This window comes from Bufo bufo, chromosome 3 (assembly GCF_905171765.1).
Source record: "Bufo bufo chromosome 3, aBufBuf1.1, whole genome shotgun sequence".
Taxonomy (NCBI): domain Eukaryota; kingdom Metazoa; phylum Chordata; class Amphibia; order Anura; family Bufonidae; genus Bufo; species Bufo bufo.
The window spans coordinates 124162750-124175938 of NC_053391.1; the positions used below are offsets into that span (position 1 = coordinate 124162750).

General features: G+C 46.2%; 1 protein-coding gene across 1 annotated transcript in view; it reads right to left on the minus strand.

The window, feature by feature from the left end:
• Positions 1 to 9364, minus strand: part of PITPNA (phosphatidylinositol transfer protein alpha) — an 83765-nt gene extending 74401 nt beyond the window's left edge. The window contains exons 1-2 of the mRNA XM_040423544.1: positions 9216 to 9364; positions 822 to 852 (exon numbers count right to left, since the gene is read on the minus strand). Of these exons, the coding sequence (XP_040279478.1) occupies positions 822 to 852; positions 9216 to 9235 (51 nt within the window). The 5' untranslated portion in view covers positions 9236 to 9364. The remainder of the gene's footprint in view (positions 1 to 821; positions 853 to 9215) is intronic.
• Positions 9365 to 13189: the final 3825 nt, after the last annotated feature.

The window sequence follows — 13189 nt, forward strand, 5'->3', positions numbered from 1 at the left end:
CTCTTTCCTTTTTCTTTGTCCACCTTGCTCAGTTCCATCCTTCAACTGCATCCTGAGCGGTGATAGGGAGAAAGCAGCAGCAGAAAGGAAATGCCCCCCTGAGAAAGGACACGTCCCATGAGCTGCCAGCCTGAAGACTATCTAGCAGAGCAATGAATGGGGAGATCTCTGGATCCATGGGGGGTACAGGGCTGGTGCTAGGTTGGTTAGAAAGAGATGGTCATGTACTATATAAGTACTATATGTCTGATTTTCATTTTTACATCAATCATGGGATTGCCCTTTTGAGTCCAGAAGAAATCTCGCAAAATGAGCCAGGGGTTAAACCTCCCGCGGGTCACCTCCATTTCTAAGCCTGCTGCACACGACCGTATCCATTTTGCAGTTTTCAAATCAGGAATCTGCAAAATACGGATGCGGTCTGTGTGCAGCCTGCACTTTTCACGGGGCCCATTGCAGAAATTCCTATTCTTGGCCAAAAACGGACAAGAATGAGACATGTTCTATAATCTGCAGCACAGCCGCATAAATGCGGACAGCACACAGGTGACATCCATGAGTTGTCCACATTTTTTGAAGCCCCATAGAAATAAATAAGTCTGCATTCGATTAGTAAAAAATGCGGATTGGATGAGGGCTGACTATATGGTTGTTTGCATGAGGCCTCAAACTGGAGATCAGGGCTCAGTTTTGCCCACTTCCCATCGTAACCAGACTGAGCCGGGCAACCCACACCACTTTACTTGGCGTTACACATGTACTAGCACGGACAGGGCAGAGGGATTTTTTTACGTTAGTAATTTAGTAGGAGACGTTCTTACCTCCTCCACGGAAACAGGCAACACAACTCGGCTGGAAAAAAAAATGAGATAAACGTATGAAAAAGTGCAGCGGCAGCAGAAGTTGATTTTTGCTAACTAAGTTCAAGGAAATCTATTTTGATAGGTTACAGAAAGTTCTGTCCCAACCCTTTTCCTCTAAAAACAAAACAAAAAGGTGCGACCACGGAAGGGAGTAATTCACACACTGCAACTTTGTTTCAGGATAACAAAATCTATTGAACATTTTAGAAAAAAAATTGCATTTAGAGGGAATCTCTCGGCATTTCTGAAATACGTCCTAAAAAATAATGCTGGAGCGTCTTTTCTTAGAGCCCTGCTCTACGCCATTCCTCTGCTATTACTCCTGTCAAAGAACAAATAAATTCATAGAAATGTACGATCACTGCCCCCTCCACAAGAGCAGTGAAGAAGAGCCTGAACAGAGCAGAGGTCAATGTCTATGGGGCCTACAGAAACAGTCAAGTCTTTGTGTGATTAGCGGGGGTTCCAACGGTGGGGCCCCCAGCGATCACACGTTCATCCCCTATCCTAGGAGATAAAGGTTTATCATGGGATACCCCCGTTGATGGCGCCAATGGCAGACAACCACACAATAGCATACTCATCACGTCGTGTCTTATTGATCGGTGACACACGGCGCACAATGATATGCAGTACTTTCCTCTAATCAATAACCAGTTCTCAGAAAACTCAAGGTAACCTTGATCTCGCCAACTCTTCTTCCAAATGTTCATCGTTCTACAATAGGAGGCCTGTCACCTTATTCCGTGTGAATTAAAGGGGTTCCCTTTGTCACTACTTGTCATAAGACCTATGAAAGCAAGTCTGGTCAACATAGGAGGGTGAAGCTCGGACCCCCTCTGTATTAGTTAAAGCACGAAGCCCTGTCCAGCCTATGTCAAGGACCACACGTGCCACCAACAATGGATGCCCACTCATTTTAAAGGGGTTTTCCGGGAGTACAATATTGACCTCTTCTCAATTTAGGTCATTAAAATCTGATCAGTAGGGATCTGACTCCCGCATCCTCCGCCGATGAGCGGCTTGAAGAGGCCATTGTATAGAGGCTGGGCTTGGCACTATAGTCCAGGCTCATTCATTTGAATGTAGCCTCTCTGGCCTAAGAGGCTGCATCACTGACTACAGCACCACAGCCTCTTCAAACAGATGATCAGCAGGGGGTCCCGGGTGTCAGACCCCCCACCGATCAAATACTGATCAGTATTCTACTCCCAGAAAACCCCTGCAATTCACCAAAAAACTTAGCCAAGCCATTTACATAACTGTGCAGGGGATATGCTGTAACTAAACATTCCCGAGGACGGCGGCCTGCCCGCTATACAGGCTGGTATTCCTGGCACAGCCAGAGAAGAGAGGAATCCCTAGTGGTAACATTCATTACATCAGGAGGAGATCACCACTCCCAAAACCTAGCCCTGGTCACTGGTAACAATATCTAATTAGCGAAGACGGTGCAAAGGCTTTTAGTTAGGGTCCATTCACACGAGTGTATTATCAGTCCGCATACGATCCGCATTTTTGTGGACTGTGAGCTGTCTGCATCCGTATGTCCATTCTGCAGCCCTGCAAAAAAAAGACAGAAAATGTCCCATTCTTGTCCTTTTTTGCAGACAAGAATAGGTCTTTCTAACATAGGGCGGAAAGTGCGGGACTGCAATACGGTGGTGTGAACGGCCCCTAAGAATCACTGAAACAAGAACAATAAACCCATCAGCCCCCACAACAAGTACCAGCGGACGGCTATCAGACAGGAGGAGAGGGGGGGGGGGGGGGGGAGTGACCCTACTGCATCTATATAAAGCAGAATAGGAAACAATACAAATAAAGAAACATAAAATTACATATATAAGATAAACACAATACAGTCAATGAGCTGTGCCAACAAGAAGCAAGGGCTGCGGGCCCATACCCCTGCTACACAGATACAGTATAGTTTGAGTTCACATAACTCAGCCGAACGGAGCCTACGGACCTCATAGACTATAATGGGGTCCGTTAGGTTTCCGCTCAGAGGAAGATTTTTGAAGCAAAGACAAAAGTCCTGAATGCGCAACTTTTGTCTCCGCTCCAAAACTGACCCTATTATAGTCTATGGGGTCTGTAGGCTCTGTTCGGCTCAGTTATGTGCGTGAATCCGTCCTTTCCGTTCTCCTGCTCCTATGATGGAGCAGGAGAACGGAAAGGCTGAACGGTGATGTGAACTCAGCCATAGTCGGGGACGGGGAGTCTGTTTGTCAACAAAGAACAATGAAAAGCAACTTTATAATGTTGTGTATTTTACTTAGATCGATACATTGTAGCAAACTGGGCAAGAGATTTGTGCTCATGATTAGTGCTAAGCGAACTTCTGCTTTCAATTTTGGCGTACAAGGTTCGGGTTATCTAAGAATACTGTTATGGATTCCGCTACCATGGACCATAACTTATGGTCCGTGGTAGCGGAATCCATAATGGAATTCTTAGATAACCCGAACTTTGTACGCCGAACTTGAAAACAGAAGTTCACTCATCCCTACTCATGATGATGTATTTAGCTCAGCGTATTACATAGTCTGGACGCAATAATAGCAAACCCTCAGCTGTGTGAAAAAACAAGTCTATAGGAGGTTTCAGCCTCTGGTTTCATTTCCTGATGGCAAATAAAGCTTGAAAATGAGAAATGGAAGTAAAGTATATAAGAAAGCCATTAGTGTTAAAGTGGTACTCCCATCTCAGACACTGGTGGTATATCGCTAGGATATGCCATCAATGTCAGATAGGTGGGGGTCCCTTCTATCTCAAGAATGGGTCCCCCGGAGTGAAGGAGAGCGCACTGAGAAAGCGCAGCCAACCTCCATTCACCAAAATGGGAGTTTCAAAAACAGCCGAGCGTGCTCACTCACTCAGATACTCTCTGAACTCCCATAGCAGTGGATGGAGAGCTCTCTGTGCATGCGCTGCAGGCTCTCCTTCAGGGGGCCCCATACTGGAGACAGAAGGACCCACACCTGTCTGAGGGTACTTTCACACTAATGTTATTCTTCTCCGGCATAGAGTTCCGTCCTAGGGGCTCAATACCGGAAAAGAACTGATCAGTTTTATCCCTATGCATTCTGAATGGAGAGCAATCCGTTCAGGATGCATCAGGATGTCTTCAGTTCAGTCTTTTTGACTGTTCAGGACGGAGATAATACCGCAGCATGCTGTGGTTTTATCTCCGGCCAAAAAAACTGAACACTTGCCTGAATGCCGGATCCGGCATTTTTTTTCCATAGGAATGTGTTAGTGCCAGATCTGGCATTCAAAATACCAAAATGCCGGACAGTGATTGACAGTTCGCATTGTTCGCCCGCGAACACATGCGGGCTGCCATCTTTTCTCACAAGTCCGGCGAGGCACAGGTAAGTCCTTACCTGTGCCTGTGCGCGAGCCGGTCTGAAATCAAATGCAGTCACCGGGAGCAGGCAGTTCCGAGAACAGCCGCCGGGGGCCTTCATCGGGCTGTTCTCGGAACTGCCTGCTCCCGCTGACCGCATTTGTTTCAGACCAGCTCGCGGCACAGACGGGCGAACAATGCGAACTGGCCATCACTGATGCCGGATCCGTCCTTCCAGTCTGCGAATGCGCAGACCGAAAAAAAATGCGAAAAAGATAAATGCTGGATCCGTTTTTTCCGCATGACACCGGAAAGACGGATCCGGCATTTCAATGCATTTGTAAGACTGATCAGGATCCTCATCAGTCTTACAAATGCCATCAGTTTGCCTACGTTTTGACAGATCCGGCAGGAAGTTCCCGCGACGGAACTGCCTGCCGGATTCCTCTGCCGCGAGTGTGAAAGTAGCCTGACACTGATGGCATATTGTAGCGATATATCATCAATGCCTCAGATGGGCCAACCCTTTTAACGTCAAAACCCCACATAATCACCATCGCTAATTTCAGATGAGCGTGTCCACTGTGGATGCTCCGTGTGGAAGAGTGATCTCCCGTTATGGAGACTGCGCCTTCACAGGACCACATTATAATAATTTATCATGCTGTGTATCTGTCTGACCTTGCATCTTCTGACGGCATTATGTCAGTTCAATTCAGTAGATGTCAGGTCGGGCAGGGTCACACTGCATTAGAAATCATTATTTCATGCACATGACCGTATTTTCCCACATGCACACAGCTGGGATCCGCAAATTGCGGACCAGAAAAAAAAAAAAAACACTATACGGTTGTGTGCACGGAGCCTAATGCTGTGTGATCGTGCAAAAGGAGAAGTGTCCATAAGGGCTCATGTATGTATTTTGCGGTCTGCAAAAAATACGGATGATGTCCGTGTGCATTCCGTATTTTGAGGAACGGAACAAGTGGCCCCTAATAGAACAGTCCTATCCATGTCCATTATGCAGACAATAATAGGACATGTTTAATTTTTTGGCGGGACAGACCTGTGGACATACGGAAACAAAATGCACACGGAGTAACTTCCGTTTTTTTTGCGGACCCATTAAAATGAATGGTTCTGCAAAAAAAAAAAAAAAAGAAGAAGAGGGATGGACAAGGATAGAAAATACGGTTCGTTTGCATGAGCCCTAACAGGAAATCCCTAGCTCCAAGCAGCATCAGATTGGCCCACCAGAGTACCAAAGGATCCAAAGGTGGGCCCAAACTCTGATACAATAGTGGGCCCCAAAGGTCCTGAGAAAAATACAGACATTTGGAGGTGGCTTTGGAGACAAAAACAAAAGCCAACAGTAGCTACAGTGTTTTATTGAATACAAACCTATTAGACTTTATAGATGTTATGGGGTTGAGCCCTAAGAATCATTTTCTCTGGTGGGCCCCAAGAACCCCACCAGACCCTGGCCCCAAGTAATCTTCCACAGCTTTAGAAGAGGCTGTCTACTGGTGGACATCATAGGCCCTGTTAAAGCATGGCTCAATTACATCTGGTGGGCCCCAAGAACCCCACCAGACCCTTGCCCCAAGTAATCTTCCACAGCTTCAGAAGAGGCTGTCTACTGGTGGACATCATAGGCCCTGTTAAAGCATGGCTCAATTACATCAGAACCTAACCCATCAGGAAATAATCCTTGGGTGCACTAGGGGTGCTGTTGGGGTATAAGCCTTCTGTTCTAGGGGCCAAGGGGACACTAAAAAACCACTGCCTTGATGAGGGTATATGGACACCTGGCTAGGCAGTGAACTGAAGAAGAACCCAGCCTAGACTTTGGTCTTACCCAACCTACTACTAGCACATCACTGCTGGCTTCTAGTCTTTGCAATTGGCTTTATATTATAATCAGATCATCGTATATTATTATTTTAGAATAAATTCTAATTAGGACAAGTGATTTTTGTACAACCTCCAGGTGTAATAAGTACAGCTCAGCGGGGTGTGTGCCCAACAGCGACCCAATGCCAAGGTCAGTGCCAAGTCAGGCCTTTTAATCAAACAATGGCAACGCCTGCACACAATAATTGGGCTACGTCGTACTGTAGAGGATTTCATGTTCTCTGCTGTCAGATACAAGCTAACTGCAAGTCTTGAGAAACTGAGCTGTGCCAAGTTCTATATGTCACCTACGCAGTCACCCATTAGTATCTGCCAAGGACAATTCTCCTCTATTACCTATAGAAAAATCTGATACAGCCACAGCTATACATGGCACCATCACCTGGCACTCAGGAGTGTGAGAAAGCTGGGTGACAGCACCTAGAGGGGTTACAATGGCCACCGCCATGCAGAAGGGTGGAAAAGAAAATGAAGCAGCTCAGTAGATCCGTGAACACCTTTAGACAAGACAAGGAACGGAAGACCCCTGTACAGAATGTAGCAAGGGACCCTATGGGTGATGGATAGCACTGTATGGCCTGTCACCTGTAGACTCCACTGCTAGCCATACACAGCCTGACATAAAACATGTATCTTGTATGACACATGGTGACCGATACTAGACGTTACGTGGGAAATAGGTACGTACACACAGGACACCTACACCGGTCACATACAGTACAGACCAAAAGTTTGGACACACCTTCTCATTCAAAGAGTTTTCTTTATTTTCATGACTATGAAAATTGTAGATTCACACTGAAGGCATCAAAACTATGAATTAACACATGTGGAAATATATTCATAACAAACAAGTGTGAAACAACTGAAAATATGTCATATTCTAGGTTCTTCAAAGTAGCCACCTTTTGCTTTGATTACTGCTTTGCACACTCTTAGCATTCTCTTGATGAGCTTCAAGAGGTAGTCCCCTGAAATGGTTTTCACTTCACAGGTGTGCCCTGTCAGGTTTAATAAGTGGGATTTCTTGCCTTATAAATGGGGTTGGGACCATCAGTTGCGTTGAGGAGAAGTCAGGTGGATACACAGCTCATAGTCCTACTGAATAGACTGTTAGAATTTGTATTATGGCAAGAAAAAAGCAGCTAAGTAAAGAAAAACGAGTGGCCATCATTACTTTAAGAAATGAAGGTCAGTCAGTCAGCCGAAAAATTGGGAAAACTTTGAAAGTAAGGGCTATTTGACCATGAAGGAGAGTGATGGGGTGCTGCGCCAGATGACCTGGCCTCCACAGTCACCGGACCTGAACCCAATCGAGATGGTTTGGGGTGAGCTGGACCGCAGAGTGAAGGCAAAAGGGCCAACAAGTGCTAAGCATCTCTGGGAACTCCTTCAAGACTGTTGGAAGACCATTTCAGGGGACCACCTCGTGAAGCTCATCAAGAGAATGCCAAGAGTGTGCAAAGCAGTAATCAAAGCAAAAGGTGGCTACTTTGAAGAACCTAGAATATGACATATTTTCAGTTGTTTCACACTTGTTTGTTATGTATATAATTCCACATGTGTTAATTCATAGTTTTGATGTCTTCATAGTCATGAGAATAAAGAAAACTCTTTGAATGAGAAGGTGTGTCCAAACTTTTGGTCTGTACTGTATATCACCAAGAAACTGAATGTGAGTCACAACATGACAGCCCCAGGGAGTGTCAGGCATCAGGGTAAAGATCCCGCAACCACAGAGGTGTCACATCCACTACAGGTGGATAGACGGGTCCTAAACAGGTTGAGCAGCCGACAGGTACGATCCTGTGTCCACAGTACATAGAACGTATAGCACTTTACATACACATGCTATACATACAGTCATCTGCCCGTACTCATTTAAACATCTATGTGCAAGTATCCCCCCAGTGCTGATCTATAGGCTCCCATACTATGGATATACATCCTCAGTCTGATCTATAGGCTCCCATACTATGTATATACATCCTCAATCTGATCTATAGGCTCCCATACTATGGATATACATCCTCGGCTCTGATCTATAGGCTCCCATACTATGTACATACATCCTCAGTCTGATCTATAGGCTCCCATACTATGGATATACATCCTCAGTCTGATCTATAGGCTCTCATACTATGTATATACATCTTCAGTCTGATCTATAGGCTCCCATACTATGGATATACATCCTCAGTCTGATCTATAGGCTCCCATACTATGTATATACATCCTCAGTCTGATCTATAGGCTCCCATACTATGGATATACATCCTCGGCTCTGATCTATAGGCTCCCATACTATGTACATACATCCTCAGTCTGATCTATAGGCTCCCATACTATGTATATACATGCTCGGCTCTGATCTATAGGCTCCCATACTATGTATATACATCCTCAGTCTGATCTATAGGCTCCCATACTATGTATATACATCCTCGGCTCTGATCTATAGGCTCCCATACTATGTATATACATCCTCGGCTCTGATCTATAGGCTCCCATACTATGTATATACATCCTCGGCTCTGATCTATAGGCTCTCATACTATGTATATACATCCTCAGTCTTATCTATAGGCTCCCATACTATGTACATACATCCTCAGTCTGATCTATAGGCTCCCATACTATGTATATACATCCTCAGCTCTGATCTATAGGCTCCCATACTATGGATATACATGCTCGGCTCTGATCCATATGCTCCCATGATATGTACATACATCCTCAGTCTTATCTATAGGCTCCCATGCTATGAACATACATCGTCAGTCTTATCTATAGGCTCCCATACTATGTACATACATCCTCAGTCTGATCTATAGGCTCCCATACTATGTATATACATCCTCAGTCTTATCTATAGGCTCCCATATAATGGATATACATCCTCAGCTCTGATCTATAGGCTCCCATACTATGTATATACATCTGTCACCTGTATGTCACCTCTCCATCCCATAGCCCAGCTCAGTCCCAGCCTCTCACACATCCTGCCAGCACTGACCCAGCTTCGCCTGCTCTTCCTCCCCCAGGACAGCACCTTCCCATACAGCCCCCATCCCGCCACTTACAACTCTTTTACCAGCACCATGGCCGCTCCTTGCGCCTCCCGATCTTCTCCTCCGCTGATCCCGGCCCCGAGTGAAGGTTACCGGCCACTTCCTACTCCGCACCGCGCTGGGGGCGGGGCGTTGCTGCAGCAACTACTACGTCACGGGGGTCGTCAAAAATGGTGCGCGATGAGACAAGGACGCGCTACCTGAAGACCCGCCCCCAGCCAGGAACATCTGGATTATTGGCGGAACCTTCCTGTCGCTTGGTGGCAGCTACAGGAAGCCGAGAGGCTCAATTGTCTAGAACGCGCTCTGTTATATGCCGGTGTTCCAGGTGCAGACTCCCCGGGGATACCCCAGCTGGCAGTATACACGGTGGAGAACCGCACAGGCAGCCTTCATGTACTGTACAGCATCTCCACTGGGGCTCACATGCCTCCCAAGTGTCCCTCTTCTGAAGGGACAGCCCTTCTTTTTGACCCAAGTACCTCTATCCCTCTTTAAATGTCCCTCTTTTTGACCTGGAGAATTAAGGGGAACCTGTCACCTAAAAAACACCTCTAAAAACCGCCAGCATTACCTTAAAGGGGTTGTCTGGGTTCAGAGCTGGGTCTGGGTTCAGAGCGTTTTCACCCAGGCAGCCCCCCTGACAAGACCATCGGGGGAGTTCATGCTCTGATGCTCTCCTTTGCCCTGCGCTAAATCGCGCAGGGCAAAGGCATTTTCAGGAGTTCCAGTGACGTACCGGGCTCTCCATGGGGCTGCCAGGAAGCCCGGTGACATCACCGGCACTGATGGGCGGGCTTTAGCGCTGCCCTAGCCAGTCAAACGGCTAGGGCAGCTTTAAAGCCTGCCCATCAGAGCCGGTGATGTCACCGAACACACTGCCGGGCGGAAGCCTCTGCCCTGCGCGATTTAGCGCAGGGCAAGGGAGCGCATCGGAGCATGAGATGCTATGATGCTAGCCTAAGGGGGGCTGCCGGGGTGAAAATAAGGGTATGTCCGGGCTAAGCTCTGAACCCGGACAACCCCTTTAAAGTAGCCAGTAGTATGTTCCTAAAGATCCTTTTCTTCCTCCGGCCAGATGCACCAAAATCTTGAAAAACAAACTGTAATCCCCTGCACGCGCTATGTAACAGCAGAGTTTGAAGTCAAGGGGGCAGCAGCCTCCTCGCTTCAAGTCAAGCTAGGCCCGCCCCTTACCCGTCCTCCCTTCACTGTGATTGACATCCTGCTGTGAGGCTGGGATCTTGCAAGTCTCGCGCATGCGCGGTGCGTTTTTTGTCACTGCGCGATCCGGACTCAGTCAGCCTCTTTCCTCTCTGCGCATGCGCCGGGCTTCTCCATCGTGCGCGCGCCCGGCGCATGCGCAGGGGGGCAAAAGCGGCCGGCTGAGTGTGGGAGCCGGAGACGGGATCTCGCAGTGACAAGGAGACTTGCACGATCCCAGCCTCACAGCAGGATGTCAATCACAGTGAAGGGAGGACGGGTAAGGGGCGGGCTTAGCTTGACTTGAAGCGAGGAGGCCACTGCCCCCTTGACTTCAAACTCGGCTATTACATAGCGCGTGCAGGGGATTACAGTTCGTTTTTCAAGATTTTGGTGCATCTGGCCGGAGGAAGAAAAGGATCTTTAGGAACATACTGCTGGCTACTTTAAGGTAATGCTGGCAGTTTGGGAGGTGTTTTTTAGGTGACAGGTTCCCTTTAATGCATAAATGTGCATTAATAAATTTACTAAATTGCTCCTTACTAAAGTATTTGTATGGTTTCTATTTGTATATTAGACCATAACGTCATTATTTTGGGCAATTTGGACTTTAAAAAATCTATAATCTGATGATTTATGTGCTAATATTTAAATGGATATTGAAGCGCAAGAAAAAAATTGTCCCACTAGCGCCGCATACTGTAATAAACATATAGGAACTTACACTCACCTAGCTGATCCCCAGCTGCTGCAATTGTGACGGAGTCAGTAATTATGCTTTGGGCGGAGTTAGAGGCGTGGCCTAGTATGAAAAGAACTGTTGTCCCTCTTTGTGATTTTTTTAAAAAGTTGGGAGGTATGCATTTCTCTGTATGTCAGTGATCCACCCCAGGTATTAATATGTTTTATCAGTAACCCCTTCACTATCCTAGACCACCACAACAATACTCTGTACCACAAGGGACAGGGGTATTCCGCTCCACTTCTATGTGGATAATGGGGCGGCATACTTACCAACATTTTGGCTTCAGCATCCTTGAGATATTGATTTGTGCACAATACCAAAATTTTGGGGGCTAGAGATGCCCCACTTTGCAAGCCCCACTCCCGTTCCTGGCAGGACCCCATGGTGTGAGCTCGGAGGCCAACTCCTTTTGGAGGTCTCTCTTTTTTTTGGAGAGATGGCAGATATCCCTATTAGGGTCTTCTTTAGGTCCTGTTTTTTATGGTGACCCGTTGGCAACACATGGGCGCATACTGGGTGACAGAGGGGGCTCCCTCCAACCACTTAAATGTTATGGTCATTACTAATCACTGTGTCTGAGGGGGTCAGACTTTTCTCCGAACCTGGTGTTTCAGCACAGGGTCCGATACCATCCATGTGCTGTACATTTACAGCACTGGGTATTAAAGGGGTTGTCCCACAAAAAATATTCTACAATTTTCAAACCAGCAGCTGTATCTGAATATTTTTCTAATTCCATGTAATTAAAAATTTTGCATAGCCACTGAGTTATTCAATAAAATGTTCCATCCTACTGGATCAATACCGGAAAAGAACTGATCAGTTTTATCCCCATGCATTCTGAATGGAGAGCAATCCGTTCAGGATGCATCAGGATGTCTTCAGTTCAGTCTTTTTGCCTTTTCAGGAAGTAGATAATACCGCAGCATGCTGCGGTTTTATCTCCGTCCAAAATTACGGAACACTTGCCGGAATGCCGGATCCGGCATTTTTTACCATTGAAATGCATTAATGGTGGATCCGGCCCCAAGTGTTCCAGCCAAATGGATCCGGCATTGCGGTCTGCGCATGCTCCGACCGCAAAAAATGTGAAAAAAAATAAATGCCGGATCTGTTTTTCCGGATGACACCCATCTTGTACCTTTAGCCATAAACTTCTAGCAGGCAAAAGAGTAGAGCAGCACAACATAAAGTCATAAGAACAGAAGTTCCGGATCTGTTATTACATGGAGGATGTAAGTTGCTACTAAATTAGACATGTCAGGAGGGGTGACAGGTAGGGATGAGCAAACTTCATGTTTTGAAGTTTGGGTTTAGCCTGAATCCCGTTATGGATTCCGTTGCCACGGACCATAACAGAATTCTATGATGGAATGCCTTTGAGAGGCATTCCGTTTTTCATTCCGTCATAATAGAAGTCTGTGGGAAGCATAACGGATCCTTCCGGTTTCCGTTATGCAGGAGTCCTTAGTTTGTTGGTTGGGAGGATTGTCAAGTTCATCCAACAGGATTCTGAAAGGTTTTAATAAAGTAATGTGTTTTTGGTATACACTTATGTAACTGCTAAGGCAACTGCTTCTCACCTCTCATCTCCCCTGCATTTCAGTCTGCCTCTTATCTCCCTCCCTGTGTTGTCTACAAGGCATACTGTTTGTTGCCCATAGCGACCAATCACAGCACAGCTTTCATTTTATTACAGCGCTTCTTACAGAACTGTAGACCTATGTTTACCAACATGTGGCTCTTCAGCTGAAAAAATCATAAATGATTTAAAATGGTGGATGTTTTCTTTAATTGGGCCAAAAACAAAGAGTATATCTAAGTAAAAAATATCATAAAATATTTTTTTTATATAGATAGATGCACAACTAGGTATATATGCTAGTCAGGTATATATGCTAGTCAGAAAATAAAAACAGTTTCCAAAAAAGAAAAGAATATGTGTAGAAGATTCGCCACTCACGATCCCTCACTGCTCACGCCCCCAGGTGTTCTCTGCTTCCTGGCCCCTCTGGACACCCAGGAAATGTTCGCTCAG